Below are 23945 nucleotides of genomic sequence, written 5' to 3'. Positions count from 1 at the left end.
CCATATGACAAATTTGATGAATATACCCCTTAAATCGGTTTTTTGGGATGCCTCCTCTAAGTCCCTTTTCTTCCCTTACTGGTGCACCCTTAAGGTAAATGGATTTCCATGGATTTACCATCCTTTTATCGATGCTTCTCTATCCATAGGTTGGCAATCTTTTTCTATTCCCAAATGGCTCCATTTGGTTGCAAGGGAAGTGGGAAAAGGAAAGTGATGGGACTTATTACATTTCTTGTAAAATATGTTTTTCAAGGAAATATTTGCCTTTTCCTCATAACCAAACATCAAAAATCCAAAAATGATATTGCATATAGAGTTCAGAGATAGAGAGCTGCAAGGGCTCGTCCTGGAAATCTATTTAAGAATTCAATCCGTTCTCCATCTGTTGCTGTGGAAACAAATCCATCAACTGACACCATTACTAAAAGCTCAGAAATACTAAGCCATGCAAAGACTGCCATGGTTACCATTTGAAGGAGCAAGAGAGAGAGAGAGGATATGATGATGGTGATAGGGTACATAGGTGCAACAAAGAAAATTTGAGTATCCCAAAAGCCCAGTAATTGCATTTAGAATGTCAACTATAATAAATATAACAAGTTGCTCTTTAGTGCTTGTACAAATACAACAAAAAACAATGTAACCTTTATGCTTGTACAAATACAACAAAAACAATGTAAAGAAGCTTTCCCAAGTCCATGAATCATATGGTTCTTTCTGGCCATTCTTTAGCTTTACAGATCTATGAATTACTATAACATGGGCAAGAGAACAGAACCTTGTCAGCACAACTTAATGCTTGAAAAACAAGACATTGCCATCCGAAAAGAAACATAATGAAAAGAATCAAAACTAGACCCAATTTATAGGGAAAGATCAGCTCTCATCTGGCAATATGAGGCGATCGCGGCCTTCAACTAGTCTTGCTGATCGGATCACGTCTCCCGTGTTGATCTGTGAAAGTATATCTCTCCCCAGAGTTGTGTATCTGCATATCGAAACCATAGTAGATAAAGCAGAGATCATATCCACCAATACCCAAATTAATTCAAAACTACAGGAATGGCCCAACCATTCTGTTCAAGGGAGATGATACCCAAAACAGAAGGCGGTGTAAGAGATTTGAAGGCATACCCGAAAACCGAAAATTGACCTTCATCAAAAGATAACCCTCCTAATCCAGCCTGTGGGAATAGAGTTTGCACACATTATTACATTACTAGAAAAGAACAATTTCTGTGTGATTAATGCTATTAAGGTTAAAGAGCCAGCCCAGCACTTAGGGGAGGCCCCAAGACCCTGATCCTATAACTAATAGTGAATGATAACAGCAGCTGGACTTACATTTCTCTTGTCATAGAGGTAAAAGAAAAATTGGTATGGAGACGAAGAATCCTCTGAGACCTCACTGTGTGCCATAGCAACTGCCCCATAAACAGACAGTGGAAGAACTGGCAATTCCCCATCCTAACATATAAGAGAAAAGAGGGAACATTACATAGTAAAGAAACAGCATTTTTATGGCCATTACTAAACCAAAATGTCAATAAAACAGAAATAAACCTGCACGCTGAGTGTTGTTCTGTACAGTGGTTCAAATTGCCCGGATGGCATTATTTCTAAGGGGATGTCATAACCTTTATTCTTCTCGACCCCATTGTCTGAGAGAACTGCTTGATTCACACAGTTAAGCTTCACCCCATCATATGCCCCATCCACTACCTGAAAGAACTTCCTTAGGGCCCCAAGAATTAAATCACATGGTTCTGACTATACCTCAAAGTTTTTTTTTTTTCCTGCCAGAGATATGGACAAGTAAATAAAAAATACTAACACAAATTCAGATAGTTATGGGACATTTAAGAGTTCTGATCCAGCAAACCTAACATGCCAAAAGGTCTAGTAGGATTTGAAAAGAAAAATAAATAAACAAAAAATAATAATAATAATAATCAAATTGCATTTGCCCTCAATTGATTTGGAGCTTGCTAGACAAACGTTTTGTCTTTTACGATTGTTCATGTTGTTAACTTTGTACATTTAGAAACATTATATAAAATATAACAGTGTAAACTTGCAGTGAGAGGTGTGCTATGTAAATGAGCACCAAAATACTATGTAACAGATATGAATCACATTCAGATAAGTAGGAATTAAGTGGAATAAATAAATAATACATAAATGCTGCCAACAAATGTGAACGAGGATTTGCTAATCTTTCAGACAAGAACTGCTTGCCAGAGTGGCTATGATTGAGCCACTTGGAGTGCTGATGTGGCCATTTTCCAACCATTGCACAGGTAGGGCCATCTGGAGTTTCCACATCTCAAATTTGTGGCCACCATACATTAAACTTTCTACCCCTGTATTACCAGTCAAATCATTTCTCAAAGTATTGAATTTTAAACCAATTTTAAACTCTTGAATTCTTAACCATTTTCGTTCTGCCGCTTAGTCATATGTGTTTGTGTTGAATCTCACCACATTATGGGTGAAGCAGGAACATGTCTTCAAAATGGATGCCAATCTGCAATGTGGCAGATGTAGGCACCTCTCCAGCAAAGCTTTATTCTATGGGCAGTATAGAAACCCATTGTAGGATATCAAAATAAAACTGTAAACGAGCTAATTTTGTCAAGCCAAAACTGTAAACATTGATGATTACAGTTTGTGTAAGAACATCAGTAAATACAGAAGGCCCAAGTAGAGTTCAACTACCTTACCAGTTTTGCAAAGTTCCCTGCTGTCAATGGTGCAGAATACCCATCAATAACAACCTGAAGATGTAGCTTAGTGATTAAACTCGGACTATGTAGATTTGAAATTTAGTGGAAGAAAATAAGCCCATAATGCTATGTATGTTAGTTACAAAAACTTATGCATCTACCTGGACAACTCCAACATTAGCCACCCTTTGTTGGGCCATATTCCAAATTTTACCAATCTGATGACCTTGAATATCCCGTCAAGAAATCAACCACAAAAAAGGTCCCATCAAGGAGTAAATAGTTGGCCATAAGTGACAGTGAGCAAACTGACCATACAACCAGTATGGCTCAAGTTAAGGCCACACTCCAAAGATCTATACTGATTCATTCAGCAGCCAATCTGCCATGTACAACGCATACAATGGCGTTCCACAGAAGATGTGGATTTGGTCCAAAAAGGCATCCTAGTACCAAAAGAAGTAGGGAAAAACTGTAGCCACAGCAGGTTAGAGTGTTTCAGGTGTTCACACTTCACAGACAGAAAAACCTAGCAGAAATAGGTTACAGGTAAGGTTATGTAAATGACTCTGAAAAACAGGCTCTTGAACAGTACAAGTTCTAAAATTCAACTGTATCCAAGAACTGCTGCAGAATATTTTGATGGGTTTTGTCTAGTTCTGTTCTTACAATATCAGTGCAGGGGATCTTCATAGATGATACAATCAGGTAAAACTATTGATGTTTATGAGGAAAACTAGTCGTCTTCTATGAACAATGGGAGCTTTAGTGAACCTGTATTGTGGCAACATTTCTCGGTTCCCCACCAGCAGCTGGAGTGAACGCTGAGCCATCACCTTTCTGGAGGGTGAATTCAACAGTTCCTCTACCAGTAAGCCTACATATTACATGGAATTGTCATGCTTCAGGGGGTGAGATTTAATTGAATCCAAAAAGAAAAAAAAATTGCCATATTACATAATTGTGCATAACCTTGACCTCCTATAAGCACATGCAAATGAAAAATGCAATCAACCTAAACATATGCTATTAGCCAATGACATTAATTTTCTTTTCTGCATATTTCTGTGGCCCTTGGAATCTCTTGGAATCTCAGGTACTAGCACCGGAGGCTAAACATCTACTAAGTTCACTAACGTTTGGATCTGAAGTAAGGAAGTCTTGGCTGTTGGGAGATGAGGTCCCTCTTGGTTTTCAGTAAGCATATTGAGCATATTTTTCCTTGTACATGGTCATTCTTCTATATTCACACTCCAAGTCAATCCAACCTTTTGTTTAGAGGATTAGGGGCAAGGCTCTACTTTCACTTACTGCTATCCTTAGGTGGGGTCACATATCGCCAACTACTTATGGATAAAAATGCACTGTACCACAAGCAAATTGTAAATTGAACATTTCCAGAAGATCCATGGAGGAATTATACCTCGGGTATTTCAAGTATTGCCGGGGCAACAAAAATGACAATCCTGGAGCCTGTGAAGAATGGAATTGTTGAGAGGTTCCAAATATTTGCATCACATCTTTATCATAACTCAAGCATAATGCGAAGCATATTAGTTAACAAGGGGAATGCTGGGGCTCCGTTAGATGTCACTGACCAAAATCAATTTCCTTTTCTTTTACTTTGGCATGGCTTCTTGCTACATATTTCATGTACTTACTAGAATCATCTGAAATTTGCAGGGCGAGTCCATTCCATTCCACTGCACTCCATTAAGCCTTATCCCCACTAAATGAGATTGGCTACATGAATCCTGTTTTGCCTTTCAACTATATTTAAAGTTATATCTGTGGTTAACTCGATCTACAGATGGTTACCTGTAACAACTCAAGATCTGCAACAGTATCCAGTGAAGATGCAAGACCTACTGAGACTCTATCTGGGTCCTTATCCTTAATTGATTCAAGAAGGTTCAGCAAACCACCCTGGAAAGCCAAAAAAAACTTAAAAGACCTTTCTTATAGATTCTACAATCAAACAGAGATAAATGTTTCTTTCTTTATACAGTAACATGGGATTTTATGCAAATTCATCATTGGGAAACGATAAAATTATCCAAAATGAGAAACAATACCTAAAGTAAATGGTGCTTTTTGCAATATGCCATCCCATTTTGGGACAGGATAAACAACCAAACTTACTTATCTTTAAGCTGCCTGCCAGCATGGAGTTAAGCACAATTCATTTTGTAAAATCACCCTAGTTGATTCCAACTGGGATTAAAATTTGCACAAACTCAAATTGGACAAAACTTTCATATAACATACCATCAGAAACAATGAAAGAAGGTTCTAGTCTCCCAAGTCAACATATAAAGATGGTATTACTTGGAAGAAAATTGATATCCATCTTGTTGTACCTTTCCATCTATAAGAGAAGCATACAGCACAGAACCCTTTTCCTTAAGATCTGTAGGTATACTACCCAAGATGGATTCCTTCTCATCCGTTGCAATCTGAAAGTGGAAGAACGTAAAAATTAGAATTTAAGACTTCACAGCTAAATTAAACAATAAACAAAGGGATAATGAAAAGGGATTGGAAAACAAATAACCAAGCTGAAGTAGGCATGCTTAAACAATGTTACGAAAGGTAGGGGGAAACCCTGGAGATGAAAGGTGTAGAGGCATGAGTCAATAGGCCATGTACTATGTAGTGATGTACATCCCAGATGCTCTATTGCAAGGAACTATGTGAAAGTAAAGACCTTTACAGAATGGAACCCAAATAATGCACAAAAATAACCTCAAAAACATATCACTAACTAAATTTGGCTGGATTCAGATAAGATTCATCATTCAATAAGGCCAACTCAGTACACTATGAAATTCCAAGAATATTCAACCATACATAGGAGTCTTAAATATGTAAACTTAATTGGGACACAATGAGTTATTGTGCTTGCTTTTCGGGTAAGTATAGCATCATTAAACTATGCAATGGTAAACCAAGAGAATATGGCTCGTCAGAGTTAGCAACCAAACTAAGATGATTACACTTGAAAGGAGTCAAAATCAGAAGCAAGAAAATAATACCTTCAGAGCTCTCTTCACATTCCCTTCCATTGTACCAAAGGGCTTTCTCTGTGGAATCCTTAGCAGGAATGAGATTTCCTCAAGAGATTCCTAATGAAAATTTAGGCAAACAGACAAAATTAGTTTTAATGGAAATTTAGGCAGCCAGGCAAAACTAGTTTTGACAGAGATTGCTTATGGATATATAAGGTAGCCAGATAGAATTAGTTTTAACATTGAGAATAGAATTAGTTTTAACATTGAGCATCACATGGGAAAACGTTAACCTGCATAGCTTTCATGTTTGAGTTTGCTGGAATCGCTTTTCTTAAAGCAAGTTCTCCAGTTCTTGGAACTTTGGTGTCAGGCGAATAAAGCACAGCTTCTGCTGCAGAAATTAGCCATGGGTTCCAGTCCTTCGAAGGTACTGGAGATGAGAATTGGACAAACATGAGGATCACAGCTATTGCACTCGGAATGTTCTTCATTTTATGAAGCAATGTCGACATATATGGCACTGTTGAAAAATCATGCAGGTTTGGTGATTCCTGCACGAGACAGAAAAAATAAATAAATAAATCAGAGACTCATTTCAAGAGATGGGATTCCTCATTCCTCTATAATGGTATAACCCGCAATGGAACACTTTAAAAAGACTATGTCGTTATGACTCCCAGTCAATACTGACATGTACCAACAAGTCAAATTCAACTCTGCCATATGACAATGGGTTTTTCCAAACACAGGATGTTCAAAGCATAGCAGTTGAGTCATTAAAAACTGCCCAAAAGATCTTGAAAGAATGCAATCTGCATCTTAGCATATAATGTTTTAGTTAGTGCCACAGTATGGTGATAATGCAGAGGATATCATGCTGCATCTCAACATAACAAGCACTCATGTATAGACACTCAATCTGTGAAGAGTGAACTTTATTTGGAGACACCAAAGGTTCAACAACCACTCAAACCATGTCATGTATATGTTATACATGGTATTCAGCAAGAAACTCCTGATGTCCCAGTGCACAAAAGTTAGATTTTCACCCTCACTTGTGAACAAAGTAGCCAATGTGGAGTCCCTTAAGGTGGAGTCCCCAACCATAGAGTAATATTAATAGTAATCCTGATGCTGCATTTACTTTAAAGTGTAAATTTGTTTCTTGTGATCACCACATGTGGAACAGAAATTGCATGCTCAAAGTCAAACATGGGCTACTCTTCAGAAAGGATCCATATAGGTATCAAGAGATATAGCTGTTACTAGTCTAGTCATATTCAAATCAGTGTTTGTAAATATTTCTTTGGATCCAGTTTTTCTTCACCCATGACATCTCCTCACCATGGGGATTTTACACTATGATTAGCATGGGGAAGGGTATTTTTGACCTTGTAAAATAAGGAATGGGAGTAAATGATGACACAAGAGTCCAATCAAGATTCACATCGCCAATGGTGAAGGATTCTTCTTTCTCCACGGGTGGAAAACTTAATCATATTTTTTTCACTATGTAAAAGGATTCAGATTCACTTCACTCATGATGAAGTGAGATCAGCTTTTTTCACCTGTCATGAAGGGAGCATGGGTTCTAACTGTTGGATTAGACAAGTGGAGTGTTTTCGACCCTCGTATAATAGGGGGTGGGAGTAAATGATAACATCGCTATTCCCAATTGTGGTCAAATAACCATTATATCTTTGCCATGGGTAAAGGGCTCACTGAATCTATTAAGAAGGATCTCAATATTTAGGTGTACAAAGTAATTTCTTAGTAATGCAGTTTTCCTGCACCCACAGTATCCTTTAACTGAGGGGTTCGGATGGTACCAATGGGATTGGCAGCCTAATAGTGAAAATGCCCTTGTGAAAGCACTACTTGCCATTTCCTGGGCTATGATCACTATCATTGAACACTCTTTTCTTTAATAAAAAAGAAAAAGGGTTCGGATGGTGTTCGGAGAGTATCGGTTTTGTGAACAGAACATTTATGACCCTACGTTTTTACTTCACCTTCCCTTTTCACAGGTTCTCTCATCTAGAATAGTAAGTTTTTTTTTTTTTGTTTTTTACTAATAGCTGATATTCAGGCCCAGCCCCAGCCCATAGACTGCCACTTAAGCCCAATTTATGGATTATGGGCTTAATGCAAACCACAATTCTGAAACCCAATCCAGTCGATTGGTGAGAAGAAAAAAGAACTTTCTTGGTAGAGAAGAGACTAGAGAGGTAAACTAATCCAAACTGCATCTTTCGCTAAATTTGCTATTGGCTAACAAAATCGCAGGTTCAGCATTGTGATAAGGTATACCAGGTTCTTACTAAAACCTAATTTTCCCCAAAAGAAGTAATTACGGCACAGAAACGAAGCCTCCAATACAGAAACCATGACTGACCTTTGAAGGATTTTTGGCAGAAAGGCAACGAATTTTAACCCGAGCGGCTGTTGCTACTTCTTCTTTCCTCGCAATAGTATGGTTCAAAAGAAATAAAGGGTGGATTGAAGGAAACGCCTGTCTTCGAAGACAATGGTTATGGGGGAAAATGGCGGAGGATAACAGCGACGCCATTAGATAAAGCTTCGAGTTGCAGAGATTTTGGCGCGTCTCATCCAAAGATCTGAACCTATCAAATAGTACCTTTGAATCCTCAGTGGGTAGCTTAATTGAGTTCAACCCTCCTCCGTCCTATCTATTAAAAAGGGAACAAATGGAAAATGTAATAAGGGGTTTTTTTGCGTAGCACTGCAGAGAGTGAATGAATTCTTTTCACTATCATTTATTTATCCTTATAAATATTTTTATTGAGATCAAGTAGAGGGACAGTTTTGTAACTTCAGTTTAAAAATCCCTCTTTTTGTGGTAGTCTTTCCGTCTACCCTACCCTTTGCTGTAACCGAAGCCATTAGACGAATTTTTGTCTCAGAAAATGTGAAAACATCATCTGTAATGAGTGCGATGGTATGGTGTATATCGGATGGTTGAGACGATCTTGGGGCACATGTTTGAATGCTCTCGGTCATTCGATACTCACCGCATTGCCACACTCACTATAGAGAACAATTGCTCAAAATAAAAGTTTCCGATGGCAATCATTTGAATGGAGTGATCATTGGTGATTTAGGAACAACAACTGGTTTCCTCTTCTTCAACAACCCTCTGCATCTCATTTATGGATGTCAATCCGTCGGTGGCGCCCGTGTGGATCAGTTTTCAGTTTGGTTTCATTGATCTCAATGTGAGAATAAATGAAATCAAAATATGAACCAAAATAAGAGTGCACTTACCTATAAAAAAAAAAAGTTGCACCTATTTCAATTTGGATTTTTTTTCTCTATTTACCATTGATTTGGTCTCAGTTTGTTTTCGATTTATCATGTAAATATATTCAATAATTCAAAAGTATATAAAAGAATAATGTTTTTTTTTATCAGGTTATATCGATTTCAGTCTAATTTTTAAATTTGTACAGTGTTTTATTGGTTTCAACGTTGTTATTTTGATTTTGATCTCACAAATCCCAATCTGTAACATGATCTGATAAGCTCATATTGGTTTTTGAGTCAGTTTGACTCGATTTCATTTGTTCGGGCTAGGTTTTAACATCTCTAATCTCTCTCTCTCTCTCTCTTAACTTTGTTATACTCAAGGTAGTTGCAGAGGATGGGATAGGGGACATGGTGGGGTTGGGAAAGGGCAGGAGAGTGAAGAGTGGGGTTGGATGCTCACCGTATAAATAGGTGATCATACGAAACAATGAATTCATTCCCTAAAACCACGGTTGTGTCTGGGTGTTTGCTATGCGGACTAACAACTTATTTTCCCTATTTATATATATGAGCCAGGCCAAGCCAAGCCAGGTTGGTCTGGCTCAGACTGAGAACTGACCCCGGTTTGAAAATCTCAGCCTTGGGGCCCTTGCCCGGTCCAGGGGCTTAAATTCCTAGTCTAGGTCGTATAGGACTCATGGTAGGATTGGGATTGTCGGGCCACACTTGCACCTATAGTTTGAGGAATTGGAATCGGATAACCATGCCGATTTTAACAGATTCGAATTGACCGATCTCGATTTTAGCAAATTCGAATCAGCCGATTCTTGTTTGATTTCTAGGGTTCCGTTGCCGATTCCATTTACTTGAATCATGACCCCTAAGGGTGGAGAGGAGTTAAAGTTGGACCGGCATGGTCCCTTGGCATTGGCAACTGCTACTCCATCTGATCGGTGGAATTTCTGAGTCATGACTCATGATTGGGTCTGATATGATGTAACTGCACAACTGAATCCCTACAGAAGCTATGGACCGGACCGACAAGAGAATCCGCTACTATACGGTTCACCAGTAATATATTTCAGGTCGCAAAACTGTAAAAGAACTGGGGAGCTCGACGACCGAGAGTCCGAGACTCTCTTTCTCCCCATCTCTATTTCTATCTGAATCACTCTCACTCTGGTTACATTCATTTCTAAGAAACTTGTTTTTTTCGAATTCTTCGATCCCTTGTTGCATATGGTTTTCGGGGATCGATCATGGCGAACTATCTAGCTCAGTTTCAGACAATCAAGAACGCTTGTGATCACCTGATCATTGCAGGTAATTCCATTCTCTCTCACTTCGACTTTAATTTTTAGTTGCCTTTCTCAAATTTAGATCTTTAGAAGCCTTTGGAGCTGCATTCTATTCGGTCAGATCTTAATTCCTAGTCCACTGCTAACCCTTCAGAGTTTAAATGGCAACAGTTATGAACTGATGAATCTATGTTCGTTGTCCTCATTTGTTTGATATTGCTATTTTAACTTCATCTTCGCATTAGTCGTCTTTAATTTTTTTTCCTCCTGATCTTGACATTTAAGATTTGAACTGTAGATTAAACATACCAAAAAATGGGATTTTACTTGGTAGGATTTGTTTGTGCCACTCAGACTGCGTCTGGATTAGATTTTAGACTACATAATTTATCATCCTTTACATAAAATATAAAAAACTATTATCCATTTTATATATATATATATATATATATTTATATAAATCATCCATGCTTGATATGGATTTCTTGGACTTCATGGGCTCTATTCGCCTCTGAAATAATTTGTGTGGCAGAAGTTGATGCTTTTACTTCTGGAACGGATTGAACTGTTCATCTGTTCCTCTTTCAGTCCGAAGGACAATAAGATGGGAAAATGTTTGTGGAAAATTTAATTACAAAGAATGAACAAGTTCCAATGCTAATTTTGTATTAGTGATGCTGCATAAACAAATGATTAACCTGTCAAAATTTCCAATGGATATGTCTTCCATTGAAAAGTAAAAAGGAAAGGAAAGGGAAGGAACAAAATGAGAAGAGAACGAAGAAGATTGCAGATATGGAAATATGGCAGAGGGTTATCCTGGTTATATATGATAAGAAAAGATGTTTAAGAAGCTAAATGAAAATTTCTACACTAGGTCACTCAAATGTTCGCTGAAGGCTGAAGCATGCAATGAGATTCCGCAGCTACTAGAAGAAGCAATGGTCAGTTAAGGTTTGGAGACAACTGCTTGTTTGGTTGGTTGGTGCCTTGCTGGTCGAGTGCAGGCTCCCAGGAGGACAAGGGTTCGATTCTCTTATCTTCACTTTGTGCCATGAGTCACCCACTCCCCTTCCCTCCCTCCTCCCACCTCCCTCCTCCCTCCTCCCTCCTCCCTCTCTTTTAAACACAGTTAAAATCCCATTGGGAAGTTAGATAGGATAGGCCAAAAGAAAAAAAGTTAATGTTTTGGATCCAGAGGTTAACTGTATTTGTGTGAAGGTTGCAGGTTCTTGTCTTCCTCGATGTATACAAAGAATCACCCATGCTGGCATGCAGCATGCAAAGTGTTAAACTGTGTAAGAATGAGGAAGCACTCATGATAGGCATCAAGCGCAGCTTTGATGGAAATAAATAACTTTAAAATTCGGACTCCCTCCATTAAAGTGGAGCTCATGAAACAATTAGTTTTATTAGGCAACATAGATGATGAAAATTCTTTAATGGGAGACAACAATGACAATGGTTTGTGATTGAGATGCAAGCCCAATTTTTTCTAGTCAATATCCTTTTTGGGGATTGTTGGAAGTAACTTTCGGCTTTTTGTTGTATGAATAAATAGGAATAAGCTTTGCAAGATGTAAAGGAAGGCACACAATCACTAGAATGTGAACTATTGGAGTTTATAATGGTGGGAAGATTGAAAACTCTCAGGTCCTGAGGATGGGTTCAAATATGTGAAGACATGTCCTGGAGTGATAATGAATGATTGAGTGCAGAGAATAATTTAGAGAACTAACGAACTCCAGAAATTTAAGGAGTATGGATTTATAATCAATACTCAATCAACTGAATGAAAATCTGCGTGGACTGAAAATCAGACTGAAAGTAGGAGAATAAGCTTCAAACTGGCCTTGATCAATTAGGGAAAGTGGCTTTTGGAATGACTCTGCAGAACTTTGACTCTGAAGTAGGAAAAGACAAGGAGAGGTAATGTAGGAATGGATTTGACAACCAAACTAGACCCAAGACTGCAGGATTTTATAAACCAGAGAACAACCAATAATCACCCAAAATTAGGCAGCAAACAACAGTCCAAAAGTAAGAGTCAAACAGTCCTTGTAAACCAGAATTTTCAAACCCAGAATTTGGAATTTCTGAAACAGAGATTACACCAAACAAATAGACTAACCAGCAGCAGGTATAGAGTACTAGATAAGCACAATCAGAAACAAATACCACAGGAGCAGGTAAGTCAAACCAGATCTGAAATCTGGGCAGAAACATAGTCAGCCAGAAGTATTTAACACCTCAGATCAAACAAACACATGGTCTGATTGGTCCCAAACTAAGGTCAAACCTCCCTCTTAATAAACCCAACAATCAATCAAAAGGGGAGGGCCATCGGCTGGCTGGATCTTCAGAACAATATAGGGGCAGCAGGAGAGAAACTTGAGATTTCCAGAACTAGAATTCAAAAGCAGTTCAGATCCCTTACCTAGTTTGAAGAACCTTGCAATTAACTTTGAAAAGAAAGAAAGAATAGTTGAAGAGACCTTTTGGACTTCACGTCGCAAAGAGTCAATTGGATCAAACACCAATTCCTTCAGCCTTGATCAAACACAAGACAACTCTTCATGAAGAAGACAATAGCAACAACCATTATTTTTTTATCAAAATCATTCTAGGCTTTTAGGAGCCTCCTCTTCTTTCTTTATAATGTTAATGGGGGAGGGAATTATAAAATAGAAAGTTCCTCAAAAAGGAAACCAAATATTATCCTAATACAATAGTTACTAAAAACTGAAACTAGAAACTAACTGAAATTAGAAACTAGTTGAAAAAGGAAACTAACTACTAATGACTTGACTCAATTAATAACTTGGCTCCTAAAGAAACAAATATAACTCAAATCAAGCCCAACTAAAAAAGAAACTAATGAAAATGGAAACTAACTAGTAATCCCGTATTCAATCTTAGAGCCCCCCTTTTAGACCCATAAAAGTGGTCTATTATACTCAAAACACATGGGATCAAAGGCCTAACATGTATGGAACCCAACCCTAGGCTTATTCCTAATAAAACAAGCCTATTTTGGTAATTAATTTGCATCAAGAGGGAAATAGATTAACTTTCTCTTGGCTATGAATCCATATAATTACAAAAGAACCTCACAAGCTTGCTCTCCAATAGGCTCTATTCCAGGTCATACTTGGTACGAGGCCTAAACCGTGCATGTCATTACTTACAACTTCTCTTATGGTCATTTTAGGCCTGCACCTAGCTCTTGTAGCCCCCTCCTTACTGGGGCGTCACTAGGCTTCTGTTGAACATGACCATACCACCTCAAACTGCTTTCCCGGAGTTTGTCATTGATCGGGGCAACTCCCACATCCACTCTAATATGCTATTCCTTACTTTATCCGTCCTAGTTTTTCCGTACATCAATCTTAACATCCTCATCTCTGTCACACAAATCTTCTCTATATGGCACTTCTTAACTGCCCAACATTCCGCTCCGTACATCATGGTTGGACGCATAACAGTCCTATAGAATTTTCCGTTGAGCTTTAAAGGGATACGTCTGTCACACAACACCCCAGATGCACCTCTCCACTTCATCCATCTCACTTAAAATATTTGCAAAACATCATCCTCTATGTCGCCTTCTTTATTTATGATCGACCCAAGATATCTAAAATAGTCCTTTTGCGGAATCTCCTTTCCTCAATCTTCACCGTTTCATCATCTATCATAGAGTGACTGAAGTTACACATCATATATTTCCATCTTCGATCTATTAATTTTAAAACCTTTTGTTTCTAAAGCTAATCTCCATAGCTCCAGTTTAGTGTTGATCCTTGCTTTAGTCTCATCCACTAAAATGATGTCATGTGCGAAGAGCATGCACTAGGGTACCTCATCAAGATTGTTCTTGGTTAACTCATTAAATGCTATTGACGTACAAGCTGCAACTAATTAAACAAAGAAAGTAAAAAAAGAATACTCAAAAAAGAATGCCTATGGTTGGACAATTCCAAAGACAAATCATGTGCATGGTTGTTAGGTCCTATTTCTGTGTTTTCTTGATCCTCAGCCTGCATCAGTTAACTAAGCCACATATATCATTTATTTTCTGGCCAAAATCAAGGATGTTTCCTATTGTGGGGATGCATAAGCTCTTTGTTTTCCAAGTATTGCTTGTTGACATTCTCTTGCCTTCTCACTTGTAAATAGTTTCTTTTGTTCTTTCAGTTGAAGATGTAAGTGACTTATGGCCCATTGTCAGAGCCGGATTTGAAGAGCGATTGCCACTCAAAAGAGCTTGTTTGAATAACAAGACTCGTAATTCTGTTTATGTGGAACAACTGCCTGCTGAGTTCATATTAACAACAGACTCAAGGCTGCGCAGCCGTTATCCACAGGAGCTGTCAGTATTTTGGTTCCGAGAACCATATGCTACTGTGGTACTTGTTACTTGTGAGGTAGGATTGTGATCTCTTTATGGTAACTTCTTCTGCATAATGTATCTCTTTTTAACTAAACAAGCTAGCGTTTCTTGAGATTATGAACATGCAGTAGTTTGTGTTATTGTGTTCTGTATCCATTATTGTTAATTGATGGATGCACAACAAACCAGTATAGCTAATGATGATAACCCAAATTTGGCACCAATTTGCTATAAGAAATCCACCCATGACTCAATTTCAGTGGAATACGAGTGGAAGATGGATTTAACCACCAAAAACCTCAATTGATCAAAGAAAATAAGGTTATCATGCGTCTTAAGGAATACTAGTTGGAGTTTGATAGTTGGAATCCAAGAAGTAGAGATCAGGTACAGATTTCCGTACAGGTGATTAGGATTTGAAGAATGGGCTTGGTTAGGTGGGATGGCTGGGGTATGTTAAGTTTTGTGTGTCTGTAATTAACATATTGTGTTTCAAGTATGCAAAATGATAACTCGAAATAAACAATTAGCATTCGGCTAGGGTGTCAATGTACTTATTAGACCTATGGTTTAGTTTAATAAAATTTTGAAACTGTCAGGTGAAAATCCGCCGGTTTCCATGGTATCCTCTGCGGTAAGATTGGAAAATTATTTACATGGAATCTCTTTGAGTCGGACCTTGGTAATCTAAAAGAACTGATTTGCTGTGTTGGACGATTGAATTCACAAATTAGGGTTGTAGGATATATAATGTAGGAGTAGATTACAAGAAACTACTCCAGCAGTTTATAACCCCAAATAATACAAATAGGAGCAGGAAACAAAGAAATAAGACCATCAAATAAACCCCCAAGGATACAATATCAATGCAGGAGCAAAACCAGCCTAAAACCCAACCCGATAGGAGAGAGAAAGACCTGCTATAGAGTTGGAGAGAGAGAGTTACGGCCAGGTCTGTAGGAGTTCGATTGAGCTGCACTCTTGGGCGTAGATAGTCCCTTGGGAGGGTACAAAAACCCCCAAAGTTGAGAGGATTCTGACGGCTGGTTGTGAAGTTACAAGCTTTCTTGATTTTCTGGCCTAGGAGAAATAATCACAGGCTTCAGGAGAGAATCAATTCTGGTTTGTAACTTGGACAGATCTGAACTTCTGAATACTCACAACGGTCGTATGCTTCAACAACAGTAACTTTAGGATAAAATAGAAAGCTTTAAACAAGAAGAAACAAAGGGAAAAGTGGGGGAGGAGTGGCTGTCTCGGCCCTGGCTTCTCACCCACAGCTATTCCGGCTGTTCTAAGCAATTGACTGCAATTATTCTTTATTCAAATATGAAATTATGAGTACATGGGCTCCTCTATTTATAGAGGGCAAAATAGCAATCAAACTACTACTAAGAGCTAGTTTCCCAATAGGACTAGACACTTCTACTACAACTAGGAGCTAGTTTCCCAATAGGACTAGACACTTCTACTACAACTAGGAGCTAGTTTCCCAATAGGACTAGACACTTCTATTACAACTAGGAATTCAAAATAGGACTAGGACTTGACTTTATGACTCCAACATGGAGTAAGACTAACTAATTAATAGTCCATGTAGGACTTTACAACCAACTAATGGCCTAATGGGCATTTATTGAATTAAATAGCAACTAATTAAACTAATGAATAAAATCCCGTTTTTCTACCTTCTACCCATATTTTAGGCCCATTTCAAAGAAAACCCATGGGATCAAAGGCCCAACACATACATAACACAACCCAAGGCTTATTTGCAATAAAATAAGCGCAAGCGACTTATCTACATCAATATATGTTATTTTTGCAGTACTTCTCAAAGGTTTAACAATATGCTATTGTTTGCAGAATGGGTAGATTTTATGGGAGTGATCACTCTCTATAGCTTTGGACATATTTTTTCTTAGGATAAGTAATGGTTTATTGATGACAAAACAAGTCGAGTACAATGTAGTAATATAACAAGAAGTTATCATACAAAATGTAACCCAATGCGACATAGACGTCAGCCCAAAATCCCCTAAGAGGCATAGCCTCCCCAAAACAAACCTTAGGCCACACCACCCCCTGTTCAGCTAAATCATTGGTCACCTTGTTAGCCTTCTGGAATTCCATTGAAAAACGAGGTGTAGATTTGAGGCTAATCTCTAGACTGTATGTATCAAATCAAGAAAGTGAAATGCCATGGCTTTCCTTCTGCATCTGCATCCACTGAATGACATTAATTGGCTCCCTTAGTGATTGCTTGCTGGACTCCTCTTGAGTCTTGAGTCTTGACACCTCATTAGAATCTCTTTACCCCCCACCCCCTTTTCTTTCTACTTGGAAATTTTTTTATTTTTTTAAAAAAGATAAAAATGAAAGAATAGGGTGGACATTTCAATCTCTCCCCCTCCCCTCTTGATCTTAACAATCATTGGTCCTATCAGGTTTCTAGTAAATTGTGTAATTTGCACTGAATGATATCAAATGATGTAAATCATTGACCACAGAAAGCTGTTGATGTTGGTTTTAATTTCTAATCTCATTAACAACTTTGAATTTTTGTCCAAGTAGTTAAAATACTTGGACAAAACTAGGTGTCAGACGTCATTGGCAAGAATAGGTGACTGCACTTGAGGACTTTATTGTAGTTCAATTAATGTACTGTGTATCATGAAATAGACAGACCTCTATAGTTGTGCTATAAGAAGTAAACCTGACTAAAGTAAAGCACATGTGATTTAACTATGCATAATATTGACATTTTTCTTTTTTTGCTTTGCATTTGTCTGTTATGCAAGATATCTGGTTTCATATAACCCTCCCAAAATAATTTTACTTATTCATTTTTAAATTGAATTTTCTTCTTTTGATGGCAGTTATTTGTTTTTCCTTTTGGGCAGGACCTTGATGAGTTCAGGACCATATTGAAACCACGTCTAAAACTAATTGTTCAAAATGATGAGCGAGAGTGGTTTATTGTATTTGTGTCAAAAGCTCACCCCAGCAATGACCAGGCCACCAAGTTAGCAAAAAAAATATATGCCAAACTAGAAGTCGATTTTAGTTCAAAGAAGAGAGAAAGGTAGTTTGCATCTACTTGTAATGTCCATTATTCTACTATTTGAAGGATCTAATTTGTATTTCATAATTCCATTTTTTTTGTTTGGGGTGGGGGATGTTGTATTGTAGTGTTATGTCCCTACATAGTTGTCACAGCATCTAGGCGACCCAAGGCATTGGAGAGAGTCCAAAAGAAAGGTGACACCAACAAGGCGACCAAGGCACCTGGACACCTAGGTGTCGCCTTGACAACTATGCTTCCCTATTGCAGTATTACGTCTTTTGACAAGAATTGTGTGCTGCTGATGCTTAGTCATATACAGAAAACGTCTTCTCTAAGCCCAATAACTTCTCTGGTAACACTTTGAAGAAAGAAGAGTCTTAGCAGTAAATCCCTGTTTTTACCCAGAATTGGGTTTTAGAAGCTGTTGTCTTGGGCATGCCGGAATGGTGATCTGGGACCTATATTTTCTTTTGTTTTTGGTTTTTGGTTTGATTTAGAATGTATTTTCCTTGTTTTCAAGTTGTAGATTTTGTAAGAGGTTTTTCTGTTGATGGATGGGTTGCTTTAGTTTTTCTATGTTCTGTTGTAGGTTTCAGTTCTCTTTCTGGCTGCTCTTTAAGGCTCCCCTACCCTTTGGAGGGCCTTTTTTTCTTCCCTTTCCCCTTGTTATCTCTCGTTCTATCTATTTTGCTAAATTTTATTCTATTTTCTGAGTGGATAAAATTTTTATTTCATGTTCTTTCATTGAAATATTGCTACCACTCTCTAAGTAAATCATTTGAAAGTATTTTATTTTATTTTATTGGAAAGTCAATGTATTTTGAAGATGTGATTTCTATTTGTTTCACATGGTGGATTGTGTGTTTTCATAGGTGCTGCAAATTTGATATGCATGGGCCAGAGTCAAACTTTTGGGAAGATTTGGATTCTAAGATTGTGGAGTCTATAAGGAATACATTGGATAGGCGTATTCAATTCTATGAAGATGAGATTCGCAAGTTTAGTGAGCAGCGCCTCATGCCAGTGTGGAACTTCTGCAATTTCTTCATTTTGAAGGTCTTTTTATCATTATATATACATTTTATTGCCTTAATAGTGATCAAGAGAATGTGAATAAGGGGGAAGTTGGCTGCAAGGACATGGTTTCCATACTGAGGATGAGAAGGGGGGTTTGCTATGATATTTCCACATGTTCTTTATGTGTGCGTGTGTGTGGGTTATATTGCATTATTTTGATTTTTTTTCAAGGAGGAACATGGATAGTGCATTCACAGAATATGGCCTTTAAGGCTCCTTAGAAGGATCTCCAAAAAAGCAGACTACCCATTCTGATTGGATGAAGAGGTGCAAACCTTGGAAATCTTCCTTTATCCTTGCAACTAAACACCTCCGATATCACCTGTCCATGCAGAAATCCTTTTGGTGAAATTTTGATTGAATTTATTAATTATCCCCTTTGGTTTCAGGAAAGCTTGGCTTTTATGTTTGAGATGGCTCATCTTCATGAAGATTCTTTGCGTGAATATGATGAACTAGAACTTTGCTATTTAGAAACAGGTACTTGGAAACTGTTATATTGTGCTACTATTCTTCATGTCTTTGATATTAATGTTGTTGCGATGCTTATATGAATGTATTCTTGCTGGTCTCTTTCCTTGGGACGTAAGTGCTTGAGCAAGACAACTTTGTTTAGGTTCTTGTACAGTTGTATGGAATAATTTCCAATGATTGTTCATTCGTTAAATTTATACACATGTGAGTAAGCTGATATAAGGTAATGGAATTTTCTCACCTTGTGGAGGATAGTTTCAAGTACTTGACCTTTTCAATACATGTTTATGCATATCAGAAAACTTTGCGGGATAAAAAGATGGTGAAGTGATTCTAATTCTTTATTTTTTCCATTTCATTTGAGAATACGGATTGATGAAATCCCAAAACTTGCCTCCACATGGAACACTTTACACTGGTTAAAAAGTCATAGAGCAGAATTTATGGAAGGGGAACCACGTACGAAAACCCATGTTTAATAAATGAATACATTAGCTCTTAGAGTTAATCCTAATGTGGAATAGCGTATCTTGTGTATCTCTATATATCCTGTCTTTTTCAATCAATAAGTGTTGCTTTTCACCTTAAAAAAGACAAGAAGAGAGAAATACATACCCAACACAGTCAATCATTCAAGACATAATTGTGGTGCAGTTGCATTGGCATGGTTGGACTGGAACGACTACTTTGGAGACCCAAGCCGAGTCACAGCCAGCCTATCCGGTTTTTCAGTCAAAAGGGGGCTGGCAGACTGCATTTGAACAATCTTTTATTTTATTTTATTATGTTGGTAGCTTATGTTGGAGTCTTATTTCAATTTCCTTATTTGAGTAGTTTCCTTGTTAAGTTTGTTACTATGTACAAAGCCTGTAAACCAACAACTATAAGAGAGAAACGAGAAAGAAGAAGAAGAAGGAAAAGGGGAAAAGACCATAGAAGTGATAGAACACAATGGAAAAGGGAGAGAGAACTCTAGGACGATGATAGAGCTCAGGATACACCTATTGTGGTCTAGCCCATCACTTGTATCTTTTTCATGTAATTGACTTTTAGTAGGAAACCTACTAAGATTCTAAGTCTTATATTACAATGAAAGAAAATAACTAAAAGCAAGTATAAGAGCAAATGGAAACTGCATCTACAACTCAACATAACCGAACAATTACAACTCAACATGGACACTCCCCCTCAATCTGGAGAATATATATATATATATATATATATATCAAAAAGGCTCTAGCTTGGAACAACAAGAATAGATGTGATCAATAAAACCAGTCTTGAAAATATATAGCAGTCATAGTTGCCATTAAAGAGAGAACTTCATGCTGGTAGCAATACCAACTCAAGCACACTAATCATCAGCAACAATAGTGGAGAAAAATATTTGTGTTGAATAAATCAGATAGAACGAACAAATTAAGTGGTAGAGAGTACCAACTGCAACCCAAAATATCATAGCAGCAACAAGAATATCATAAGCCCTTCTCAAGGAAGGCAGGTAGTAATCTTCACAAAGAAGACAGATAAAAGTGCAGTGTAGGTTTCTACGAACCACTGATAAAAGTGCAGCATATGTCACTGTGAACCACTGGTAAAAATGCAACATAGGTTGCTGCAAACCACTAATAAAAGTGCAGCATAGGTTTCTGCGAACCACTGGTAACAGCATAAGGTAGCTGCAAACCACAAGTAACAACAAAAGGTTTCTGGGAACCACATAACACAACATAAGGTTGTTGGGAGCCACAAAACATAATGTAAGGTTGCTGGGAACCACAAGTAATAATCTTGTTGCTGCAAACGAGTAACCAACTTTATAAGATAAAATTGTTGCTGAGGACATGAGTAGATGACATGAAAAAGCAAATAATAATAATATTCAGCTGATGACTAGAGCAGATAATAATAAAAAATTTCATACATCAGATGATAATAACCAATCTCCCCTCACGCGTGGCACTACAAGTGGACAGATATTGCAGGGGAGAACACTAAAGGTGATGCAATACTGGTTTGGAGAACTAAAACAGTACCAAAACAGGATAAAAAACAGAAATATACGCTAGCAGTTCTTTAAGAGAATATCATAGAACAAAATCCATCAGTCAGATGGACCTGAGATATGGGTCAAGATCTCTTATTAATGAGTGAAACTGTGGCTGAAAATTTTAGCCAGGCCTGTTGGTCGGATCAGAATATGATATGCAATCCCAGTTGGACTGGGATAGGGTTAAAACTGTCAAGTTAAGGGTCTGATGAATAATCAGGTTTCAGAATATTAAACACACTTCACAATTGAGAATATACTGTGAATATTAAAAAAATCAGACCAATTAGTAAGTGCCAGCTTATAAACAATCCTACTTAGAATAGGACTCAATTATCAACATATTGTAAGTCTGAAAACAGAATTTGTAAGAGCACAAATTCAATTGCAGATTTATGGGATCAGATTCGAAATCAGATTCGTATATCTATGAAATCAAACAAGTTCTATATGAATAGGACTGTAGTAAATGACCAATAGAATCAGAAATTGTGGCAGAACTTGAAAACAGATCATTTTAATGGATTATTGTAGAAAACAGAACTTGAATCAGAGATTAGATTCACCTCCTATTAACAAAATAAGGAATACTGGACTGAAGAATTGCAAGCACTTTAACGGAAGAATCTGCGGAGAAAGAATACAGAACAGTACCTTATGGAGAAGAGAGGTTAGAGAGAACACCTGGCTTTTCAACGGGAAGAAAGAGAGCAGCAGCTTCATATTCTCAAAATCAAATTGTGGGGCTTGTTAGTCCTGTTTCTTATTAATATAAACAAATCGCGTTAAACCAGGATTCTAAAACAAAGTAAAACTCTTTTTTAACATCCTAATGTAAGACTAGAATCACAAGTGATCCTAATCCTAATGTAAGACTAGAATCACAAGTGATCCTAATCATAGGCAGGATCTGAATTTCTGGCTGAATAGAGAAGATGTCGATTATTCACAATCCAAATCTCAGATGGAGCTGAATTTTGGATCGTATGGAGATCCTATATGAGGGAACAAACCATAAAAATTTGAGCAAATTCTGTTGGTTGGATTGAGATATCTGCTGGTTGCAAGAAAAATGAAACTTTTGGTGATTCTTCAAGAACTGGGGCTGGAAGCGATGAATGATTGTCATATTTGGATCAAGTGGTCCTCCTAAGGTCATCAAAAAACGCTCAAAATCATGCAGCGATTAGAGATCTGGTCTGGAAGTTATGCGCTCGAACATTCTTCTCGGGAAAACCTTGTAACTGAAAATCGATAGCTTGTGTGTTTCTTCTGATCGGAAATCTTAGAGGGCTCCAAGTCTTCAAACAACTCTCAACAGAAAATAAGAAAAAAGAAAAGAGAATTTGATGGAGGGTTGAGAAGAGGGAAGAAGATTAGATTTTGGGCACCTCACCCCTAAAGTTTAGGCATCTCACCTAGGGCATCACACCCAACTGCATCTCACAACACAATAGCATAACCCATCTTTTTTGCTTAACTCAAATCTGTATTTTCATTATAATTGATGGGCTTTAAAAAAGCCTTACATTGCTTGGACACAAAGACATAACAAAAAAAAAAAAATAATTTATGTCTTACAAGTTTTAACCAAATTAGAAACTAACAAACCATATACAAAAAGGAAACTATATTGACACAATAAAATAGGAAACTAAATCTAGACTTTGGCTACTTGTTAACACAAATATTGGAAACAAAGGGACCAAATTACTGTTCCCATGAACAGTAAATTCTGGTTTTTGGTTGGCCCAATGGGCCAACTTTGGGGCTGGCTGGTCTGGTTTATGGGACCAGCAGCCCCCATCTCTTGTGGGCTCAATCTACATCACATTCACCGTGTCATTCATTAAATCTTTATCCACTACTATGCCCACTCGGCTTCTATTACTTTTATCCTCCGTATTCCAAAGTTTAACGTCATCCAACTCCTCAACTTTTTTACCCTCCCGTCTAATCTCTTGAGTACAAGCTATGTTAGTCTTTCTTCTCCTCATAACATCTATCAATTCTAGAATCTTGCCCGTTACAGATCCAATGTTACAAGATGCTAATCTAATCCTAGGCTTTTGTGCTAGTTTATTTACCCGCACTAGTCCATGGTGCAAGAACCCTTGCCTACTTGTCACCACATTCAGGCACCGACATGGCGCATCGCTTATAGGATGCCCTAGCTAACCCTTGCTCACTATTTACACTCGGTTCAAAGGGTGGTGCGTCGGTTCCGGGGAATGCCCTAGCTTAATGTTGAAAATGCAAGGTTTTAGAATTCATGTAAAAAAGGTTTGGCTAGGGTTTTTTTGGGTGCCGGCTGCCGACCTGATGCACAAGCCCTCCTCATTTATCCAGGCTTAGGACCGGCAGCAAACAATGCAGAGTTTGATATATATATATATATATATATTTCTTTATGAGGAATCCCTATTTCATTTTTTTAAGCTACAGTCTCTGTTTCTCTAATTCTAGTTCCACTTTGAGATAACTTTGCTTTGGTTGAGGTGCTTTGTATTCAAGAAAGATGTTTCTTCAGCTTCAGAGGGGATAGGGAGCAAGTTACAGTTCCAGAGAGGAGTTTGGGGGCT

At 37.8% G+C, this 23945-nt stretch overlaps 2 protein-coding genes across 4 annotated transcripts in view; one reads left to right on the top strand and one right to left on the bottom strand.

The window, feature by feature from the left end:
* Nucleotides 1–541: 541 nt before the first annotated feature.
* LOC122094236 (peptidyl-prolyl cis-trans isomerase CYP37, chloroplastic) lies at nt 542–8488 on the bottom strand. 3 transcript variants are annotated; one of them, XM_042664971.1, is made up of 12 exons: nt 8136–8488; nt 6031–6291; nt 5765–5854; nt 5090–5185; nt 4548–4655; nt 4153–4202; nt 3504–3606; nt 2727–2780; nt 1567–1725; nt 1348–1470; nt 1138–1187; nt 542–991 (listed from the first exon to the last, which is right to left on the bottom strand). In XM_042664971.1, the coding sequence occupies exons 1-12, from the start codon at nt 8307–8309 to the stop codon at nt 880–882; spliced, it is 1380 nt and encodes a 459-aa protein (XP_042520905.1). In that variant the 5' UTR covers nt 8310–8488; the 3' UTR covers nt 542–879. The 3 variants fall into 3 exon arrangements, with proteins under 3 accessions (XP_042520905.1, XP_042520907.1, XP_042520908.1); XM_042664973.1 differs by lacking the exons at nt 3504–3606; nt 4153–4202; XM_042664974.1 differs by lacking the exons at nt 3504–3606; nt 4153–4202; nt 4548–4655 and having other exon boundaries at nt 8136–8487.
* A 1513-nt stretch (nt 8489–10001) lies between these two features.
* LOC122093196 (trafficking protein particle complex II-specific subunit 130 homolog) overlaps nt 10002–23945 on the top strand; it is a 20249-nt gene continuing 6305 nt past the window's right edge. The window contains exons 1-5 of the mRNA XM_042663476.1: nt 10002–10330; nt 14500–14729; nt 17599–17780; nt 18635–18818; nt 19229–19319. Of these exons, the coding sequence (XP_042519410.1) occupies nt 10267–10330; nt 14500–14729; nt 17599–17780; nt 18635–18818; nt 19229–19319 (751 nt within the window). The 5' untranslated portion in view covers nt 10002–10266. The remainder of the gene's footprint in view (nt 10331–14499; nt 14730–17598; nt 17781–18634; nt 18819–19228; nt 19320–23945) is intronic.

This window comes from Macadamia integrifolia, chromosome 11 (assembly GCF_013358625.1).
Source record: "Macadamia integrifolia cultivar HAES 741 chromosome 11, SCU_Mint_v3, whole genome shotgun sequence".
NCBI classification, from domain to species: Eukaryota; Viridiplantae; Streptophyta; class Magnoliopsida; order Proteales; family Proteaceae; genus Macadamia; species Macadamia integrifolia.
This window is presented reverse-complemented; position numbering and strand designations above follow the sequence as displayed.

Bases quoted from the DNA above. Each gene is read 5' to 3' on its own strand.
- LOC122094236 (XM_042664971.1), bottom strand. From the start codon at position 8,309: ATGGCGTCGCTGTTATCCTCCGCCATTTTCCCCCATAACCATTGTCTT. The intron at 5,855-6,030 runs GTTAACGTTTTC...AATTTTCATTAG, and splicing joins CAAACATGAAAGCTATGCAG to GAATCTCTTGAGGAAATCTC. The intron at 4,203-4,547 runs GTAACCATCTGT...CATTCTTCACAG, and splicing joins CAGATCTTGAGTTGTTACAG to GCTCCAGGATTGTCATTTTT.